General features: G+C 40.7%; 1 protein-coding gene across 3 annotated transcripts in view; it reads left to right on the top strand.

Annotated features, from left to right (window-relative positions):
- The window catches only part of GNG12 (guanine nucleotide binding protein (G protein), gamma 12), a 132,309-nt gene that overhangs the window by 35,707 nt on the left and 74,011 nt on the right, over window positions 1–22,591 (top strand). For 2 of the 3 annotated variants that reach the window (XM_011936882.1, XM_011936883.1), the window contains exon 2: window positions 19,031–19,080. Coding sequence is in view for 1 of the 3 variants with exons in the window: in XM_011936881.1 (XP_011792271.1) it covers window positions 19,031–19,045 (15 nt within the window). In the remaining 2 variants the exon portion in view is untranslated. Of the gene's footprint in view, window positions 1–19,030; window positions 19,420–22,591 lie in introns of those variants that run through there. The other variant, XM_011936881.1, reaches the window with a different exon arrangement.

Genomic DNA, 22,591 nt, shown 5'->3' with positions numbered 1-22,591 from the left:
AAATACAAAAATTAGCCAGGTGTGGTGGTGGCACGCACCTGTAATCCCAGCTACTCAGGAGGCTGAGGCAAGAGAATTGCTTAAACCTGGGGGGCGGAGGTTGAAGCGAGCTGAGATGCTGAGATCCGGCCACTGCACTCCAGCCTGGGTGACAGAGCGAGACTCCGTCTCAAAAAAAAAAAAAAAAAAAAAAAAAAAAAAAAAAATGTGATCCCCAATGTTGGAGGTGGGGCCTAGTGGGAGATGTTTGGGTCATGGCAGCAGATCCCTCATAAATAACTTGGTGCCCTCCCCATGGTAATGAGTGAGTTCTCACTTAATTACTTCACACAAGAGCTGGTTGTTTAAAAGAACCTGACATCTCTCTTGCTCTCTGGCTCACCAAGTGACACACCTGTTCCCCCTTTGCCTTTCACCTTGAGTGGAAGCCTCCTGAGGCCCTAACCAGAAGCAGATGCCAGCACTGTGCTTCTTATACAGTCTGCAGAACAGTGAGCCCAATAAACCTCTTTTTAAAATAAATTATCCAGCCTCAGGTATTACTTTATAGCAACACAAAACAACATTACCCCATTTCTATTGACCTTAGCAAAATATTGGCCATTAAGCAATTGACTTTACCTATGTGCACCCCATCTATAAAACACGGATAATTATAATACTTCTTTTATAATGTGGACATGAGAGTTACATGAACTAAAGCATAATCTGAATGGTAAATATGTATTTATTGAGGGCCTACTATCTGTCATATAATCTGTGTTTGAGGTCATACTGGAAAACATGATTGACATGAGCTCATAGGAAAGTGCTTACAGACATAACTAGTATGTAGTAAAATAATAAGTGGTACTCGTTGTTACTATTTGAGAAAGGTACACTCAAGTTCAGGAATTCTTTAACGAACCAGAGTTAGCTAAAAGAAAGGTATGGAAATGCAGGCCTCAAGCAGAAAGCATTCTGAGTGTGCCAGTCTCAGCAGGGAATGGTTGTCCTTGAAAAGGAAACATTGGGTTATCTGAATGTGCAATGTGAAAAGAGTATGTGTGTATTGGACTTTTCACACACATAGCATTCAGACACCGAGAATAATGTAGTATATGTTTAGCCTGACAAATAAATGGATCTAGATAAATAGATATGTTTAGCCTGACAAATAAATGGATGTCTTTTGTCAGTAGGGCATTTATTTTCATCATGGGCATATAGAAGATATGTTTTTCTAAATCGGTCACATGTTAAATTGTGAGCCTGCATTTCATAAGAATTCAATAACATCGGTCATAAGAAGGGTATGGAGATTAAACAGAAGAAAGAAGAGCCAGTTTACTATTATTAAATTCTGAATTTTTATTTTACACGTAGGAGAAAGTATTCTTGTGAGTTCAGCTTCACATTCTCATGCTATTTGGTTTCCATGTGCATATTTTTGCATAGCTGGAGTTAGTGTATTATTCTCTGTTGGTCTGCCTGCCTTTGCATCTGACCTTGGTTCATGTTACCCTTTTCCTGTGTCCTCACACTCCACATCCTTTTTCTTGTAATGGCAATAAAAGAAACTCCTGCACTGATAAGTGGCCATTGGTTCAACTTTTCATCCAAATACTGGATATTTGGGTTGTTTCCAGTGTTTCACAGATGAGAACATATTTGCTATAAACCTGGTGACCAGAGAGCTTAGTCAGCAGCTTATTAAACACCTTCTGGAATGGGACTCTTTGCCAAGGTTTTTGAAGTGATACCAACTCATTAAATTAAGAGTCCTGAGAACTGGCATTCAGGATTTCCTGAGACAGCATCTTATTCTTTGGCTTATTTTTTCTCGTACATTTAATCAGCAGATATGTATGGACAACCTAGTGAGTGCCACAGAGTGTACTCAGCACGGGTAAGCAAGGTGGAAAAGGTCTCTGACTCATGGTGCAGACAGCAGCCTGCAGAGGCAAGGTGCGTGTGGTTGAAAAAGAGATCATCATGGTGGGCTGCCATCTTGCAGGCATGGTGTCCATCAGACTTCTAGGTGGAAAGTGGACCTTTGGTCTGGGTACATCAAATGTCAAGAAAGGGTGCGGTGTAACTAACTGCAGATGGCAGAGTTGGGAACAGTCGAAATTGCAGAATATTAAAAAGCAGTGCAGTTTTTGTTATTTTTAAATCAGGCCAGCAAGGAGATTGCTAACATTTGAAGCTGCATGGGATAGTAAAAAGTACAAGGCCTTTAAATTCACACATCCTAGATTTGAATCCTAAGTCGACACTTGTAGACTAGGTTTTAGGAAAAGCACTGAAACCCTCTATACCTGTGTCCTTATCTCTAAAATGGGTATCGTATTTTCTGTCCTTTGGGTTGTTTGTGTCCACAGTGCTTAGTGAAGTGCCTGGCTCGGCAGTTGGTGGTTGTTAGAAAAAAAGAAGAAATGTGTTGGTGGATAGGTGGGTGGGCGGTTCTTTGGTTGGTTGGCTGGACAGATGGATGGAGTGACTACTCTGGATTGAGAAAGCCAAAGGGCCTCTGTGCTAAATAATATAAATATAGCTGGAGCAAGTCATACTTGCCCTATTAGCTTGAAGTTTGCTAAACAAAAGTTTTCTCAATTCTGCATTAGAGGAGACCAAATTAAGAAGCCTTCCTTTTGTCATCTCATATATATCAAGACTATAAGTAACAGAAAAGCTGGACTAATTTGTCCCTAACAAGTAGGGAGTTATTTCTCCACATCTTCATAAAGCTTGGAGGAGGCAGCTGCTTCTGCTATTTGCCATGAAAGACTTATGCTCTTTTCATCTCTGTGATCCACCCTCTTTGTTGTGTTAAGTTTTTTAAATTGAGACATGCTTTCTCGTGGTCATCAAATGGCCGTCACGGTTCTGTGCCTCATGACCAGTTTCAAAGTTGAGAATCAAGGAGGCATGGGTCACGCTACCCCTGGCTTTTGTGAGGAAGCAGAATCCTTCCCCAGCATTCTCCCATCATCTCCCCTCAGACCTCATTGGAGTGAGCAGGGCAAAGGGCCACCCTTAAACTACGGCTCCCATCTCTCCTGAGCTCACAGGGTCTCTATTCCAACAAGCCCAGGTTCTGCTGGCAAAGAGATGTTGAGGACTGTTGGTGGGTGGACAACTTTATGTTGGCCACATTTTCACAAAAGTAATTAAGCGGGAAGCAAAAGCAAACATTAAAGTTTAGTGGATATGGTTTACTTGTAAGACTTTATTATCTGGGTTAAGGGATTCAGGATTTGTGAGCCCCCACTTGGTGCCTTAAGATTCTGTTTATGCAGAATAGAAAGGTTTTTGTGACTGTTATGTCTCTCTGTGAGTTTATCCCCCTGCTCCGTTTTGGATGGCAAAAGAAAAGAGTAAACGAATTCAAATAGAGAAATATTTTCTGGAGTCAGTGGTAGGCCTCTAAAAAGCTGCAACAGTGACTAATGCCAGAAATTGTGTGCTGAAACTGGTCAAAGAACTGTTAACAAAATACTTCTCCAACAAAGTGAGTGAAGAGAAAAACATGTGAAACAGTGTTTGAGGAAGGAGGGGACAGGGAGGAGGGTTGGCAGTGAAGCTTTGCAGAAGAGTGCAGGAATTTGGGGGTCGTTCAGAATGTCACCAGCATGGGGTTTGTGTTGGTTCTTCCCAAGTTCAGTATTCAGAGAATAGAGGAAGAAAGCCACTTGCACAGCCCGAGAGGGATGCAGACTGCAGTGGAATGAAGTCCAGAATTAAACTGCACAAGCACAACATTCTAGGAGGCCAGATTTGTGGTTTAAAAAAAAAAAAAAAAATCAAAGTGCTTTGAGTGGGAGCTTTTGCCTTGAATGACCAGATACTTAGTATTTGATATCTACCATTTTCTTCTTTTGGACAAACCACCTAATAACTTAAATTCCCAAACAATTAAATAAGACTTCACATCACAAAGATCAAAATTTTTAAGCTTTAAAGAAATACATGGAAATCAAAGTTCACCAAGACTTGCAGATGATTTATTGCATTTTATTTATTAAAGAAGTAAAAGGTCAGAACTGATAGCCATCTGTGTTTTCTATTTATGTTATCACTAATGTTAGAATTTGACCAGATCTTTGAACTAAGCTGAGTCTGACTTATTTCTCAAATGAGCCAGGATTAAGAATATCTTGTTTTTACACAATAATTCCAAAGTCTTACATATAAAAGATCCAGAAAGATTATGCTTTAAGAAAAGAAGAAAAGGCACAGGAGACAATTTCCAGTTGACTGAACTCGCTGAAGCTGAGGTTTGCTAAGAGTCCAAGGTGGAATTCACAGAGCAATAGTGGTCTCTGTGGGGTGGTATTCACTGTCACACTGGGAAAATGTCAGAGGCTGGGAGAGTGGCTGTCCCCTGGGAGCTAACTCTGTCCACTGAGTGTGTCATGATAAATGGGCTTCATTCATGAAGGAAACACTGCTCTTCTGAAAAGCACCAATACTGGCCAGGCAGCCAGAAAACCCAAATGTATTGGAGACTCCTGGCAGAAGGGGCCTGAACTTCCTTCTAGTCTCTTCCAAGGAGTTGTCTTAATATTCTACAGGCTGCTGGGTCCAAACTGCATGGAACCATACAACAAAAGTTGTGGGACAAACTAGTTGGCATTGAAATCTGAGCAGCCTTATTCAGATACAACTGGGGGAAAAACAAAAAAAGCTGCCACTGCCACAAGTAAGGCAGACAATGTCTTTATTAGCTTAATTCTGCAAGCATTTTGTAAAGGTAGTAAAGCCTTAAGGCTTTAGTTAGAGGTAAAAGACTACAGAACATGCCAGATGCGTAGTAAAAATTCAGAATGTAGCCATGAGGTTTTATACATTGAAACACCCCAATGGGCAGATATCAGAATCTAAGGGGTAAGGCATACGTAGTTTAAAAATCATGCCCTGTCTTATGATTCACCTGGGGAAAGGGGAAATATTTATTTTTATAATATGAACAGAAAAATCAAGTTCAGTAAAATATTTCTGCCTAGTTGAGAATATGCATTCATTCATTCAGTAACCAAAAATAGTGTATTTTTTTCTTGAATGCCTAGCCTGTGTCAGGCGTTGCCTCAGGCACTGGGAGTACAACGGTAAACAAACAACATCCTTTTCTCATGGCGTTGACATTCCAGTGAAGGAGAGGGCTAATAATTCAATAGATAGAAAATAGAGTGCCAGGAAGGGGGAAGAGTTACATACCAAGAAGAAAACCAAAGCAGAGCCTGGGAAGAGAGAGTAGGGCCTTTCTGAGGAGATAACGCTTGACCCAGAGACCTGAAGGAAGTGAGGCAGTGAGATGTGCAGGCCTACAGTGTCTGTGAGAAGTTTAAGCAGAAGGAAGAACCCGTGTGAGGACCCCGAGACAGAGCATTGCTTGGCAGATTTAAGGAGAAGAGGGGCTAGTGTGGCTGAATAGAGTGAGCCAAGGCCATTTCTCATAGCGCCTGATGGGCCAAGGAGTGGATGTGAGCGAGTGTGTTAAGTATGCTGAGAAACTGTTGGAGAGTTTTGAGCTAGGAAGTAATGACTGAGGGAGACTAGGTGGGGGGTTGAGGAGGAAAGCAAGTGTGAAGCCCAGATCAGCAGAGGGAGCTCTTTAAGTCATCCAGGCGAGAGATGCTGCTAGTTTGCCCAGATGGGAGCAGAGGAGATGCCAATGCGTGACTGGATTCTAGAGGTATTTTGAAGGCAGGGCTGACAGGATTTGCTGATAGATTGGTTGGATATGCAGTTGGTGAGAAAGGAGCCAAAAATGAATGAAGATGTTGGCTTGAACAAGGGCATGAATGATGGAGTCCTCCTGGTACCATTGATGTCCCCCGGGAGCCCCAAGAGGGGAGAGCAGTGTGGGAGGCGATTGTGGCCAGGGCACAATTGTTTGTAATACCTTATTAAGCATCCTAGGGGAGATACTAAGAAGTCAGTCAGACAAGTATGTGTGGAGTTCAAAGAGCAAGCTGAGACTGGAGATAGAGATTTGAGAGTCATGAGATTTGAGGAAGAGGAGAGAATTCAGCAAAGGAGACTGAAAATACATATCACAGTTTCCTAAGACACCTAAGGAGGGATATATCAGAATCTGATTAGGGAAGATAAGGTTATCAGAAATGAGTGCGAATTTTAAAAGATTAAGAAAAACTGTATTTACATCATCAGTATCCACAATTATTCCTGGAATTAGGAGAGACATGTTCACAGGAAGAAAAGCTGGCTTTGACAAATAAACAGAACTGAATTTCAGAATTAACTCTTGCGTTACCCTTCCCCTGAGCCACTGTGAACATTTCAGTTTTAGAAACTTAGATATAATTAAGTACATCCGGAGTGTTTTTTTCATTTATTAAAAATCTAGGGTGCTTCAGGTAAAGAGATAATTCTTGTGGGAAGGAAAACAAATACATATAGGAATAAAGTATGAGCTGGGCATGGTGCCTCACACCTGTAATCCCAGCCCTTTGAGAAGCCGAGGCGGGCAGATCACGAGGTCAGGAGTTTGAGATCAGCCTGACAAACATGGAGAAACCTTGTCTCTACTAAAAATACAAAAATTAGCCAGGTGTGGTGGTGGCACGCACCTGTAATCCCAGCTACTCAGGAGGCTGAGGCAAGAGAATTGCTTGAACCTGGGGGGCAGAGGTTGCAATGAGCCAAGATAGTGCTACTGCAATCCAGCCTGAGCAACAGAGCGAGACTCCATCTCAAAAAAAAAAAAAAAAGGAATAAACTATGGCCTATGCAGTCAGGGGACTTTACAATCAAGTTGTTGATGCAGATACATAAATGGCCAACAGGAGATCCGAGGAAAAGGGATGAGCACAGAAGTGGCTGATTTGACAGATAGAACATTGTTGAATGCCCTAAGCTGCCTTTAAATCTCCCTGCTGTGGTATAGTGGATGACAGATTTTTTTTTTCTTGGCTCTGAGTTTTTTTGGCTAGTACAGTGATTATATGCTTGTATATTTCCCTAAATGATGGGCAATAGATTGTCTGTGTAGTTCAGAATGTATGTAAAATGGAAAGATTTGTAAGGATGCCTGGTGGAGGGCGGGGGTGCAAACTAATATTACAATAGAGGCAGCAAAGATGGCTTTACTCAGGAAGCAGGTGGTAGGTGTAAGAACAGGTGGGTTGTATTGGATATGCTGATTTTCTTCAGAATAGTCTTCCTGTTGAGTTATGGCTTTCAGTGGACTGTGTTGAACACAGATGAGTGTTTTGTTTCTGTTTTTTAATAAGCTGTTGATCTCTTGATGATACAGGAAAAGATGAGCAAGTCCTTAGAATCTGTATATATTATTTCTTTGGTTTTCAATGACAGAAAAATTTCTTTGCTAATCCATATTTTGGTAGCTAGGGTTTAAGATTAAACTATTCTGTGGAGTCAAAGCCCCAAAACCAGTGTGGGATACTTTGTAGCACACTCACATCACACATCTGTGAATGTGCAGGTCTTGGAGGGAGGCTCACAGTCTCACCTGAGGAGCACTTCTCATTTTCTTCCTCTGAGTCCAAGGCCTGGGGAAGTGCACTCATCTACACCAAAGGTCTGGCAGAGTGGAAACAAACCCTTCCGGCTCTTGTTTTTCTGATCCAGGCTCAGGGCAGTGCCCTTGGCTGCATCCTGCCTGATTGTGCTGCCTGACTCTGCAGCAGACATAACCTGAATATGTCTGCTGTGATTCTGTCTATGTCTGATGCAAAGGTGTTGGCAAAAAGAGTGATAGCATTAGAGAACTAAACCTCATGGGCAAAATGTTTATTTTCAATATATAGCAAAATCTCAGTTACCCAGACTACTCCAATAAAACCAGAATTTTTAGAGGGACTCATAGTTACATATCACCAGTAAAAAGTACTGCTAAATTTTACTGTTAATTGTTTTTTTAGTTTTCTGAGGCTAATGAAAAGTATTTTTAATATAGTTCCATTCAAACACGATTAGATGTTAGAAATATCTTTTCATCGAAAGCTAACCAAAAGTGTGTTAGAAATCATTGCTTTTGTCGGAGAAAGATTCTAAGGCACGTATCTTCATCCATTCCTACGTCAGGATTCTCAGCAAAGAGCATTAGCCTGGATGACATTTCCTGAGCTTCCTAGGGGTTTGCCTTTTGAATCAGGACTTAATAGCGGGCCCTTGGTCTTACCATTGAAGTCTTTCTGCATTTTCTGCAGACCGAAGGCCATGTCGCCTATTTTATTCATTACCACCCTTGTAAGGAAAGGACTGCTCTTGAAGAGCTTTTGCTTCCTTTTATTGGATAAGAACTGTGTGCCTCAGCTTGGAGCTCCCACTGCTTTAGTCAACAGCACTGTGGCAGAAGCACAAGTATAGCCTTTATCTCATGCACTATCCTCATCATTTTCTTTTTTGTAGTTCTGTGTGGGCCACTTTCCCACCATCATTCATTCTATAAAGATTCGTTAGCCACTCTCTGCCTGCCAGATGTTGCCACAAAGTAATATCCTATTGTGACTGTATTTATTGGAAACTATAGTGCGTTCTTGTTGTCTTCTAAACCTTCTTAAATCTGTCGAACAGTAAGAATGTAAGCCATTGCAATAAGTAAGGCATGGTAGGATTCCTAGTTAACAAAGATATATGAAAATATGTATACTACTCGTCCTGTGTAAGTAAACTAATTTATTTTAGGAAGATTTTCAATGTCAGAAGTTAAAGCTGGCCAGGCACAGCGGTTCATGCCTTAAATCCTTATGCTTCGGGAGGCCAAGGCAGAAGAATGTCTTGAGGCCAGGAGATTAAGACCAGCCTGGAAAACATAGCAAGACACTATCTCTTAAAAAAAAACACAAAAACTAGCTGGGTGTGGTAAAGTGACCCTGTAGTCCCAGCCACTAGGGAAACTCAGGAGGATTGTGTGAGCCCAGGAGGTAGGGGCTGCAGGGAGCTGCGACCTGATCACACCACTATACTCCAGCCTGAGTGACAGAACCAGACACTGTCTCAAAACAAAACAAATCGAAAAAGTTAAAGCTGAAAGATTATTTGGTTAACTTTCAGTTAACAACAACAGCTAATTTCAGACGACTCTTCTGGCTAATTGCTGTGAAGTATGCAATTATCTGACGTTAGCACACAGATAGTAATCACTAAGCCCTCAGCTAGGCTTTTGCTTTGCAAATATTATTCAGTGTAAATTATGGCAAATAATATAGGAGCCTTGGAGAAGCCACTAAGCTATTCCAAAAGGTTCCCTCGTTCAAAGGATCCAAGTTAGCTTGGGAGGTCAGTCACGTGTAACTTTGCACCAGTTCCTGTACAAAAAGCTGTGTCATAAATCCCAGTGCCCACTTCATGTACGTCACAAACTCTGAGTAGGCTAACCAGCCATCTTGGCTTGCATAGCACTGAGAGGATTCCTGGGACATGAGACTTTCAGTACAAAAACTGGGAAGTCCCAGTCAAAGCAAGATGAGTTGGTTTTTCCTAGTCAGAAGCTGGATCAATCAACAGAAAGGAATATTGATAAATCCTGTCTTCTAAAACCAGCAGCTTACCTGTAAAATGGAGATAATTCTGCCATTCCTCTTGGGGTTGTGAAGAAGGCCTGCTCACTCTTCCTTTTTGTCGGTCTGGGTAGCTGGCTATTGGTTTTTCCTTGGAATTGGAAACCGGCATTGACTCTGATGAGGTTGTGGCCATGGTACAGTTTATCTTCTTGCTCTCTCTCTAGAGGTCTATTGCTCAAAAGGGCCTGGGCTGTCCCCTCTTGTCTGTGATAACTCTTTCTGATGTGAAGATGCTAGAGATTCTGGGTCATTTCCATTGGTCCTGTGGTTTTCACTATAGTTACCTCCTTTAGGTTTTGCCTGGCTATTGCCTGTTAGTTAATAAGGACTCTCTCCACTTGAGAACTCTTTGCCCCAGTGCACCAAGCTCTTTGCATCCCCCAGTATGCTTAGGGACTCACTTCCTCTCAGGCTTTGGCACGAGCTTTTCCCTCTACCTTACTTATACCTCCCTCCTTTCCTCTTGTGGTAAACCCTGGTTATTCCGTACAGTTCAGCTTCCACCCTGCTTCCTCCTGGAAGCCTTCTGTGATCATCCCAGACCGGTATAAGTGTCCCTTGTGTTCTCAGAGTTAGCTGTCCTTACTGTAATTAGATTATGTGCCACTGGAGCTATGGTGGCCTCATGAGTTGTTTATATGACTTATTGTGGGTTCCTTGAGGGGAGGGACTATATATACACACACATATTTATACACACACATATATATGTGTGTATATATATATATAGACACACACGCACATATATATATACACATACACAGAGAGAGAGAGAAGGGAGAGACAGGGTCTTACTCTGTCACCTAGGCTGGAGTGCAGTGGCTCAATTTCTGCTCACTGAGTGCAGTGGCTCAATTTCTGCTCACTGCAACCTCCACCTCCCAGATTCCAGCAGTTCTCCTGCCTCAGCCTCCCAAGTAGCTGGGATTACAGGCACATGCCATCATGCCTGGCTAGTTTTTTGTTGTTTTTGTATTTTTAGTAGAGATGGGGTTTCACCATGTTGGCCAGGCTAGTCTCGAACCCCTGACCTCAAATGATCTGCCCACCTTAGCCTCCCAGAGTGCTGGTATTACAGGCATGAGCTACTGCATCTGGCCCATAGAGGGAATATATTTTGCTCTCTGTTTTGTCCCTACCACCTTCCACATTGCCAAACACATAGTAGGTTCAGAGACACTTACAAGCAGCAGGATGGTGGAAGAGCCAACAAGCTACAGACCCTCTTCATCTACAGTTTTCTTTGGCCTTGCTCTGTGGCTGCCCGTCATTGTCCCTCCAGTTCTCCTTGGGAGACATAGCTATGCTAGATCTTTCTTAAAAGACCCCAATCCTCTCTCTCTGGGGACCACCGTCCAATTTAGTGTTAGTTACTAATTTGTCCTACAAGGCACTGGGCACGTTATGGAAATACACACGAAACGGCTAACCTCAACTGCCAAAGGTTACATAAATATCCGCGGGGAGATACAGAATCTGAAAGTGTTGTGTAGGCTGGGGTATTCAGTTTTGTTTATTGGTATATATACGGAATAAAAATGTTTCTACTGTAACAGGTATTTCAATAAAATGTTAAATCATCCCCAGTTTTGAAGGTCTCATGGCTGACAGGATATACTGTATTGAATTGTAAATTTTGGATGTTTTCATTTCATAATTCAATCCAGATTATTTCTTTCTCCCTAGTTAACATTAATCATTTCCTGTGAATTTTCCTAGTATTAGGAAACAGATGTCCCATATTTTTATCTGAGTTTTTCCCAAATGCTGACCAAGACTTTAGTGCTTGTGTGCTGTGTGTGCGTCTGTGTGTATACACAGTGAATTTTTGAGAAATAAGTTATATCTGAATTTGCAAATAAAAGCATCACAGATAGAGCTACATATTTATACAGATTTGTACATGGTTGGAAACATTCTTAGACATTCTGTTTAATGTAGTTTAGTATTGTTTGGCTAATGCAGACCTCCAGCCTAAGAATGCATTAGAAGTGTCTCATGATAGTATGCTTGCCAAAATAAGGAATGGTGTAGCAAAGAGAATACAGTTAGTGCAACCTGTACTTTAATGCTCTTATTTTAATTACGTTTTTTAAAAAACTGTTGTCTCTTAACTATGAAAATTCTTCCCCCATGTCTCTGTAAAACATTGAATGAGTGCTCCTCCATGCAGAGAAAGATGCCAGGTGATTTAGGAGATACGACTGAAATATGGACCGTTGGGACCTTACCACCCAGTAAGAGAAGTGCAACACATTCCCAAATACCTGTGATAAAAAGTAGGAGGTAGAAAAGGTTGTAGAAATTCTAAGAGAAGAGTGGTTTCATTGAGCCAAAGAATGAGGGAATACTTGGGAGAAGAAGTGGTATTTATGCCAGGTAAAGAATAATAATAATAATAATAATAACATAAAACTTAATTTAGGTTTAAGTTATTTAAATTATTTTGTCTGTATAAAAAACTGTGTGAGGGTAGATCTGTTTTGTGAGCCATTGTTACAGTAAATTTGCTGAAATAATGCTAACATTTCTTGAGATCCTCCAGTGAAGTAAACATGGTTCTTGGATGCCGTGTGTAAAGGCTTTCTAATAGGAAACAATATAGAATTGGTGCTTTGAATAATAATCCATTTTGCACAAAATACATCTCTTCACTTTTACCTTGTAAGCTTCCTTTCACAAGGGGTCCTGTGACTCAGAGAAAGAGGGATTCAGCTGCAGGATTCAGTGATCCTGTCTCAGTCACCTGGCCTGTTTGGATCTGTTTTCTCTACTGTACAGGCAACACTGTTATACTCCCCAGTTCACTCACAGGGTTGCTATGATGATCAGCGTGGATATAAATTGACTTTGAAACTCAATCAAAAGCCAAACATTTTGCCAAGAAGCAATATCATATCTCTTGAGGTTTATACAAAATATGGTTGTTACACATTATTTATGAAATGCTATGTAAATGAAAAGATACTTTCATACTTTCTTACATAAGTTTTGGGAATCTATTTGTGGCAAATGTATATATTACCTGTTGATTACTGTGCATTACAAAGAACTTATTCAAACTTACAAGAAAAACATCAGGTTCATAGTACATGAATAACCAAAAAATATAAAATTATTGTTTTTCAAGGTGACACACCATTAATAAACAAACATGTAAAAATGTTGATCCTAATACTCTTACAAATACAAAACAAAACAGTCTTAATACTATTTTATGTATAAAATATGAAGATCTCAGGAACTGTGCATTATTTTGCTGGTGATATTATTGTATGCTAATAAAAATCCTTTTTTGTTGTTGTTGTTTTTGAGACGGAGTCTCGCTCTGTCGCCCAGGTTGGAGTGCAGTGGCACGATCTCCTCTCACTGCAAGCTCCGCCACCTCCTGGGTTCACGCCATTCTCCTGCCTCAGCCTCCGAAGAAGCTGGGACTGCAGGCACCCGCCACCACGCCCAGCTAATTTTTTTGTATTTTTAGTAGAGACGGGGTTTCACCGTATTAGCTAGGATGGTCTCAATCTCCTGACCTCGTGATCCACCCGCCTCGGCCTCCCAAAGTGCTGGGATTACAGGCGTGAGCCACTGCGCCCAGGCAATAAAAATCCTTTTAAAACCAAAACCTAGTAATTCTACTGTTAGGAATTTAGAGAAGCCAGAGAAATAAGATAAGAGAATGAAAAAGCTAAGTCCTGAAGATGTCCAATGTAATCATGTTTGTGATAATAAAAACTGGCAGTAACTTAACTATCCAGCATTAGGGGATTGATTTAGGAAATTGTGGCTTTTCAACATGAAGCACTTATGTCTATGTGTAGAAATACTAAAATATTTAAAGTGAAATTTTAGAAAGAAATAGTAGCCATAATTCATGGAGTTTGTCCTAGTGGCACTGTGCTAAGATTTTCTTTTTTTATCCTTACAGCAAGTTTATACAAAAAGTAATATTAGCCCCATTTTACACGTTAGGAAATTGAGAACTAGAGATAAATTGTTCAAGGACTTGCGTCTCATTAGTTGAGGATCCGACATTCAAACCTAGATCTGCCCAATTCCAAAGCCTTTACTACCAATACCATATAAACTATGGCCATAGTCACATAAAAGCACATGTTTCTATCAAAGGTAACATGCAAAAATAAATAGCAGCACTAGGATGCTGGAAATATGGGTAAATTCCAAAGAAGCTTGCCATCCTTTTAAAACTGTGATTGTCCTTTCAGTACAAAAATGTGAAAAAAAACATGTTGAGTATAACATTTCAATTTCTTGTTTACTCTTTTTCATTTATTCTCTTAAAGTGTGATGAAATAGGAATCTATGTGTATTTTTTTAAAACTTATACTGTCTTTGGCATTATCAGAATACTTTTCCCCCAACTTATCTACAAGTTAATTGAGTACATATACCACCAGTTCCTCAATTGAAAACAAAACTTTGTCTTCAGAAACTCTCTGTAGATTAGGACAGTAGCCAGGTAAAAAGAGTTTCTCCTGATGAACAGCCTAGACCAGCTCTTCCAGCCAAGAGCCAGTCCCAAGGTGGAGATAATGGGGTGGTACCATTTGGTTAAAGTAGGCCAGTTCAACCTTTTGGGGTGTGCCATTCTCTGGGACAGAAGCCCTTGTACAATGGGGCAAAATGCCAGCGTTGTAACCCACTGTTTTTAACCTTTGGAGCTCAGGAATGAATTTGTAATTCTTTGACACATACAGTATTACTTTACGAAGTTGATAGCCCTCCAAGCATCTAATAAAGGCAAATTTGTAGGATAGACTTAAAGCATAGGGTTTATTTCCCTCAACTGTGCCCCACCTTTGTGGAGCATTTACCTTTTATACCTACGGTAGGGTCCTTTATGTGTGTCAAAAGCCCTTTTACATCTGTTTTTACCTTTTGAGATGACATAACAGAATGAAACCATATAGTACCTGTGCTGTTCCATAGAGTGGCTGCCTTTGTGGCTGCTTGGTCACTTGAAATGTGGCTCATACAACTGGGGAAGTGAGTTTTTAATTGTATTTAAATTTAAAGGCCCACATGTACCTATATTGGACAGCATGGTTCTAGACTTCTTAATGCTTTTTTGACATCCCCCCTTGGATGTCTCAAAGTTAACCAGATCACGTCAGAATTCTTGATTTTTTTTCTTCCCTCAATCTGTTTTCTCCCTGAGTAAATGAAACCATCATTGACCAAGTTGCTTGACCCCCTGTATCCACTTCATCAGCAAGTCTTAATTGTTTACCTCTGGAACCTGTACTGAATTCGTCTACTTCTCTATATCTGAGGTACCATATCTCACCTGAACAATCAAATGGCCTCACACTTGGTCACCATTTGTTCGCTATTGCCTCTTCAATGCTCCTCCCTACAGCTGCTGAAGAAACCTTGTTAAACTCTTCAGTAGGTCACTTCACTCCTTGCATGTATGAAAAAAATTGTAGAACTTATTGTTTAAAATGATCTTATTTACTTATTTGTATACATGTTTGTTTGCTTTCCCCCATTACAATGTAAGGGCCTCAAGGCAAGAATGTAATTATACTTCATTGACCACTGCATCTCCAGCACCTACAACCATCCCTGGCATTTACATTCAGTATACCTCTCAATAATAACTAAATTAATGTCATTATTTCTTATGTAAGGAGATGATATGGCAAGAGTCAATACAGATTTATGGTTTGGTTGTTAATAACAAGTGATACTGACATCCATCTACGTACATGGGAAAGTGGTGGATTCTTTTACATTCTAGATGCAGTATAAAGGGTGGATGTTATGGCTGACTGTATTTATCTGCAAGTGGGTAGGCTGGGCCACAATCCTGATGCAATCTCTGACCAGGCTAGAGAGAGCTCCTTCTCTTCCTAAAGATCTGTGTATGTTCTAGATCTTAAAACTTTTTGCCTTTCTCACTGTTAGAGGAAAGTATTCTTCTACAAGTTCAAATTCCATAGCCATTCGAGGGGAGTTTAGTTACTAATGGAAAGAAATATATCCTGGAACTCCAGGGTAGAAATATCCAAGCCATGTCCAGGCAGCCAAAGGAGATTTTTTAGCATTTATCTTTTCTGGCAGTCCATCAAGGATAGCCAGCCAAAACTTTGGGCATGCTATTGCTTAAGCATGTTATTACTTAGTTCTACATGCAAAGTAAAGTAAAACTGATGAACTTGGAGGTGTGAGCAAGTCTGCCAAGCTCTGAGTTGCTTCTCCTCCCTCTGGTACTGAACAGGCCTGGGAAGTGACCATCTCCTTGGTACTGGCTGGATTTAAAAGATAAAGTCAAAACTTGCTTTGTTAAAGTCTGTATTTGAAGATTGTTTATCATAGTGCATTTTTATCAGGCCTGGGTTGATAGCCTTGGCTCCTATCCTTTCAATGCTATTCCAGTGTTTTCCTGTGTGTGTCTTTATTGAGTATCTACCATATACCAAGCACCTTACTAGGTCCCGGAGAGACAAAAATGAGCTAGACACATTATTAACGTGCAAACATGATTGCAGGATTCTGCAAACGTGGGGAGAGAGACCAATAAATGGAAATCTAAAATATAGGAGATACCAGAGTAAAGTAAGTACAGGAGCAATGAGGGTAGAGGGAAGGGGACCCTAGTTGGAGGCAGGCATGGAGTGTGAGGTCTACAACCAAATTGTCTGGGTTTACAGTTTGACTCCGCCACTTACGAGCCATGTAACCTTAGGCTACTGGCTTAACCTCTATGCCTCAATTTGCTGTCCTACTAAACAGAATAATGAAAGAACCTTCCTCATAGGATTACTAAGGGGATTAAAGGAGCGTGTAAAGCATTTGAACAGTGCCTAGCACATTAAAAAACCAGCTTTTAATATTACCAATAGTACACTCATGTGCATGTAATGAAATTTCAGTCAACTATAGGCTGCATCTGTGGCAGTGGTCCCATAAGACTATATAATACCATTGGTACCAACTGAATTTTTTTAAACAAAACAACCTATTTTAAAGATGATAATACCGTATTTTTACTATACCTTTTCTATGTTTAGATACACAAATACTTACCATTGTGTTATGGTTGCCTACAGTATTCAGAACAGTAACATGCTGTCCAGGTTTGTAGCCTAGACACAATAGGCTCTACCATGTAGACTAGGTGTGTGGTAGGCTGTACCCTCTAGGTTTGTGTAAGTACACCCTACGATAGTCACATGATGAAGTCCCCTAAAACTTCATTTCTCAGAACACGTCCCCCTCCTTCAGGGACACATAACTATAGTAGTGTATAATTGCCATTTGAATTGAATGAATACTGCCTTACTGTCACTACTGCAGAGAAGTTGTTGCTAAGCCAGTCAAGAGTATTCACACAGGCTTCCCAGAGGTGGTGACTTTTGAACTGAGATGTGAAGACCCACTGATACTATAGGGAAAGGACATGTTTGACAGAAAGAATAGAATCCACAAAGGCATAGAGGAGTGAAGGGGGCAGGGTGTGCATTTTGGGACCTGTCAGTGAGACGCCTGAGGGAGAGTCCAGGCATGAGGCCACAGGGGCTTTTTAGAGTAGTCTGAGGAGCTTGGCCTTGATCCTAAAACCTAGAGGAAGCCACGGAAGGATTTTCAGCAGGCTCAGGGCTCTCCATGGGAGACTGGGTGGCAGCCCTTTGAGTGGCCTCAGCTCTACGATGTCACTGACCAGCCTCCGTCTCTGTGACTTGGCAGAAAGCTTGCATGTGGGGGCTGCTTTTGCTCGCTGAGTGTGATTCTTTCGGGGCCTGTGGATTAATAAAGTGAGAAGGATGTGTTTTCTTAATTCTTTTACTTGATTCTTCCTAACTCCCTACCCCTGCTGAGACAAATATAGGGATGCCTATCTAAAAGACCCATTTGAGAATCTTTCAGCATCTGATGAAAGCACTAGGCCCTTCCCTCAGAAAAATCACCAAAAGAAGATTTTCCGTGGACCTCACATTAACCTCCCCGACCACCACCACCTTAGTCATCCAGACAAACCTCCAGACCCGATGCAGCCTTTTCGACCCCACTTGCTATGGTTTTTGTGCTCAGATCCCAAATTGTTTTAAATTTAATTTGCTAGTGCATCCAGTAACTGTTCCATCTGCCATCACTGCTATTATCTAACCATGTTATCATGAGAGCAGACTTGGATCATTTGATGGTTATAATTAAAACTGAAAGTAATTATCTTATTTTGAGCTGTTCAAATTTAATTGAGAGGGTAGTGGGTAAAAGCATGGACTCTGGAGGCAAACGACTTAGATTTGAATCTCATCCCTGTCACCGTCTCACGGTCTTGTGTAAATAGTGTAACCCCTCTGTGCCTCAGTTGCCTCGTTACAAAATGAGAATAATATATTTACCTCATAAAGTTATTGTGAGGTTTAACTGAGGTAACACAGGGGCATGCCAAGAACAGTTCCTGGCACATAGTAAGTGCTATATATAAGTATTTGCTGTCATTTTGTCTGATTTCTGTTAAAATGACATCATGAAATGGGAGTAATGATAGATGACTGAGAGAAGGAAAATAGGTGAATAAGATCTTCATATGCGTCAGACTTCTTGAAGCCTTGCCAATACCTGAAGACCAAGAGTAGGTACCCTAGACCCGTGCTGTCTAGTATGGTAGCCACTAGCCATGTGTGGCCATGGACTAGAAATGTGGCTAGCTCAAGTTGAGAGGTACTGAATCTTGAAGATTTAGTCTAAAAAAAGTTAAACATCTTATTAATGATTTCTGTATTATGTGTTACAATAATACTCTAGATAAATTAGGTTAAATTAAATATTAAAATTAATTTATTTTTTGCTTTTTAAATGTGGTTACTAGAACACCTAATATTATCTTCTAGTTATTAAATGTATTTTATTATAATTATGTATAGTTAGAATTAATATATAATACAATACATAATTTTATATTATTAATCTAATTAAATATATTTAATATTATGTTTGAATAGTATGTGGCTTGGGTTATATTTCTATTGAACAATACTACCTTAGGCTCATTATTATCAATTAAGACAAAAATCTGTGTTTATGTATATGATCACATAGCCACTATTAGAATGTCTTGTACACTCTTCCTCTGCCCTTCAAGTTATGTTGGACCACCAGTGTTTTAGGTGGTGTCTTGGAGCCATGGCTGGGTCCTAGCATAAAGAGATTGAGAGACTAAGGTAAGGGCAACAGCTAGAGAGGCTTCCCCTGACTTGGAGAGGTTTGAAAAAAACACTACCATTTATAGTTACACTGGCCTCAGATTTTGAGCACTCCCCAAAGTAGATGAGAGCATGCTCTCTCTATTCAGGAAGTTAAACCATGTTGGCAAAAAATGTTCCCTCTTCCATCAGGAGCCAGAAAAAGCTTTGTTCATCTTTCACTACATGAATAAATGCTCAACGTTATGGCAGTCACTTGGGATCGAAAGCACACCCTTTCCAAGTGTGATTTACTTATGGAATGTTTATTTAATTCTATTTCAGATTCATTCCACTTAAAACCTGAAAACACTGGACCACACAAAGTCTTACTGGTAAGTTCTTCATTTCTTAAACAAAGTGACTGTTTGACTTTATTTTTGAGATGACATTCACACTTCTAGGTTAGATGCTTCCCTACCAGTGATATGATGAGATGTCTTATTTATTTGTACTTTCCTTTAATCTCTATAATGATTTATGATGTTTCCATGCCTTAAAAAAACAGAGCAACCCACGTTCCTTTGTAAGACCATGGACAGGATAAAGATCCATGATTACAGGCCAAATACTATTAAAATAAAAACTTTTTTGGGTAATGAAACTATTTCCAGGCCCCTGTTGATGGTCTGCTTGTTTCAGGCAGTATCCAAAACAACAGAGTGTTATTTCAGCCAAGGAATTCAGACAGTCCCTTGTAGTGTGTTGTAATGAAAATTGGCTCACAGCTACAACATAAAACATACTGGGGCTCTACTCTTTATTTCTGTATTTTTTTCTCTCATCTCTCATCTCACCTAAATGTGATTATTGCGAGGTAATAGTTCTGCCATGGTAGAAAACTTCCTTAAGAGCTAGGAAAATAATGTACTTTTTAAAAGTGAGAAAGCTTCTGGGGCTTCATATAGCATCACTCCCTAATATTGTGGCTATTTGCAATGTGTATCAGTTGTCTTATGCTGCATAACAAACCACCCCAAAATTTACTGCCAGCATTTTGAGTCAAAATTTACTGGCTCAAAATAACAATGCTTTATTTATCTCACCATTCTGTGGGTTGGTGATTTGGGCTGGGCCCAGCTACGTGATCCTTCTCCTTTCACCTGGGACTATTCATGTATCTGCAGGTAGCTGCAGGTCCATGTCAGCTAGGCTTTGTTTCTTGGGGTCACTGACTGTCAGGTGGAGTGTTAATGATGACTAAGCCATGTATCTCATCATCCTGCAAGTTACCCTAAGTGCATTATAAATCGTAAGTATAATTAAAATGAATTAATTGATTGTGGATCTCCAGTCGGCCAGTGTTCTGAAAAGGGCAGTAGCCTGCTTGGTAGAGGTAAAAGGAATAGACAGTGAGTGATCAAATGGTAGTGGTGGAATTAACAATAACAGCAACAATAGTAATAATGAGTACCTACTGTGTATTGAGCACTGTGTGCCAGGTACTGTGCTGCCTTACATAGAATTACTTGAGATTTACAAGAAAAATCTCCTTTTTAATTGCTTTTGTACTACTTTTATAGTATATTCCACCTTTAGTGAATTACTTCTATGGGGTTTTTTCCTCTTCAAAATGCCTGGTTAAAATATACCTGTCCTTGAGAAAGAAAAGACACTACGCTCTTATCAACTGTTGACAACATACAGTCAAGCCCAAGGTTCTAGAGAGAGGTGGAAGGCATTTTGATTTGGTGGGAGGAGTTGAGGGAGGGAGAGCAACCAGTAGCACTAAAGAGAGAGTAGGTGTGGATGCTCAGGAATGGCCCAGGGGCACTGGCTGCCCATGGGGGATGGAGGGTAGGGAAGGTGAGCAGGAACACAGGATCGGGGTAGGGAGAATGAGATACTTGCTGACCTGATGAGTTGGCCCAGGGCTATTCCTGGTTCAAGGCCATTACTCTGTGGCTGCCACTGCATGGCAGCATTTGTAAAACTTCCCTCCACTCACCATCTGGTTTGTTTCCTCTTATGTTGATTACTGTTGATCTGATGTATATACCTGTCTTCAAAGATTTTTGAGATGGCCTTTAAACATAGGTATAATATAACGCGATTAAGAAAAATAAGGGAGGAAATCTGTGGAGAAGGAAAAGTGGGGTGAAGTCAGAGATAAAATAAGGCCCCAGTTCATGGGAGAGAGGCTGTTCATTTGCTGTCAGGCCCCACAGTCTTACCTCTGAGCTTCCGAGCAGTCAATACAAGAAGGAAAACATGCTCCGTTAACAACTTATGGTGGCTGGAAGATAAAAGCACACGAGTTACTCAGAAGAAGCAAGGTTGATCATGGTTCAAGGCTCAGAGAAATGTCTTCAGGGTGCTCATAAAGCGAATGCCACACAGAGTGGCCGACAACATCCCTGTAGGTAAAACAGTGAGGACTGCCTCTGTGCAGGCGAGTGACGTGGCAGCTGAGTGCGGTCCAAGAGAAACCCCTCTAGTTAAGGTGTGCATTTCTCTGTTGGTCTTGCTTAGTCCAAGGATGAAATGTAATTGTTTCAACTGAAATAACAAATACATATATTCACAACCCTCCTCCCCTCCCCACCTCGTAATGGACTTCAGATTGTCACGGCTGTCTTGATGCTGAGCCTTGGCATTTTAGTTATGGACCAGATTGGACACGTGAGTTGAAATCTACTTACCATCCCTGTTCTGAAAGAAAAACAAACAACTTCCTGATAGTGCTCTGTGAATGTTTTTTCTCTCAATTCTCAAGTCATTCTACGGTGACTCAGTCTGTGTTGTGGCTTTTGAAACACAGAATTTACATTGACCCTTCCCTTGCTCCATGTCTCTCTCCTTCTCTTTTGAGCCCCGTGGTTCTAGGTTCATTTCTTATACTGGAACATTCAGTGCCTTTTGGGGGCAGTTTGAGAGGCTCATGAGACTTGACTCCAAGTATTTGATGGTAGCGAACTATAAACTAGGCTACCATTGTCCTTTTCTGGGTCCCTCCTCTTCTAATGAGTAACCTTAATACTTATTACAAGAAGTAGTATCCGATAGTGTAGGGAAGGTGAGCAGGAGTGCAGGATCAAGGGTGGGGAGAATGAAATATTTGCTGACTGGCGGCCTTGGTAGATGCTGTTGGTGCAGAGAATGATAAGGAATAATGTTAAGCCTAGACTTTTTTGCAAGAATGTCATAGGAAGAAAAAATTTTAATTCATTTAGGGTCGTTATCAAAGAGGAGCCCAGAATTCCACAAGGACTGCCCATGAAGGGGAATTTCCTTTGGGACTTTGTTTTTCTTTAGATCAAGTTTATTAGGAGTATTTTGGTTGCAAGCAACAGAAATATAATTCAAACTAGTCTGTTGACTTATATGATTAGGATGACCATACTAGTAAGGGCTTCAGGCACAGCTGTATTCAGGAGTTCCAAAGATATCATCAGGCCCTTATCTTTCACTCTGTCTTGACTTTGCTTAGCTCTCTCAGCTTCATTCTCAGACATGCTCTCCCTTACCATGGTGGCAGAGGTAGCTATCAGTAACTGGGTTTCTGTCATTCTCACAGCTATGGGTGCCTCTTTTGCCATACTTCTAACAGTAGAAGTACCAAGGAGGGACCTTGACCGGCCCAGATTGGATTGCCTGCCTGAACCAGCATGGCCAGAAATAGGCAGTCGACAATAAGCAGCATCACTTTAGCTAAGGCCTGTTCACGTGTCCCATGAGAGAGGGTAAATCCCACCAGAATTACACAGAATGGATTCCCCATAAAAAAAAGGAGGGGTAGTGTGACAGTTCTTTTAGAATTTGTCTAGCAGGTTTCCTGTTTTCACTGGAAGACTCCCCACATTATTTAATACATTTAAAAAATTAAAAAATGATAAAAAGGAGAGG

This window comes from Colobus angolensis, unplaced genomic scaffold (genome assembly GCF_000951035.1).
Source record: "Colobus angolensis palliatus isolate OR3802 unplaced genomic scaffold, Cang.pa_1.0 Scaffold158, whole genome shotgun sequence".
Taxonomy (NCBI): domain Eukaryota; kingdom Metazoa; phylum Chordata; class Mammalia; order Primates; family Cercopithecidae; genus Colobus; species Colobus angolensis.
Note: the sequence above shows the minus strand (reverse complement) of the source record. Positions and strands in the feature narration are given on the sequence as shown.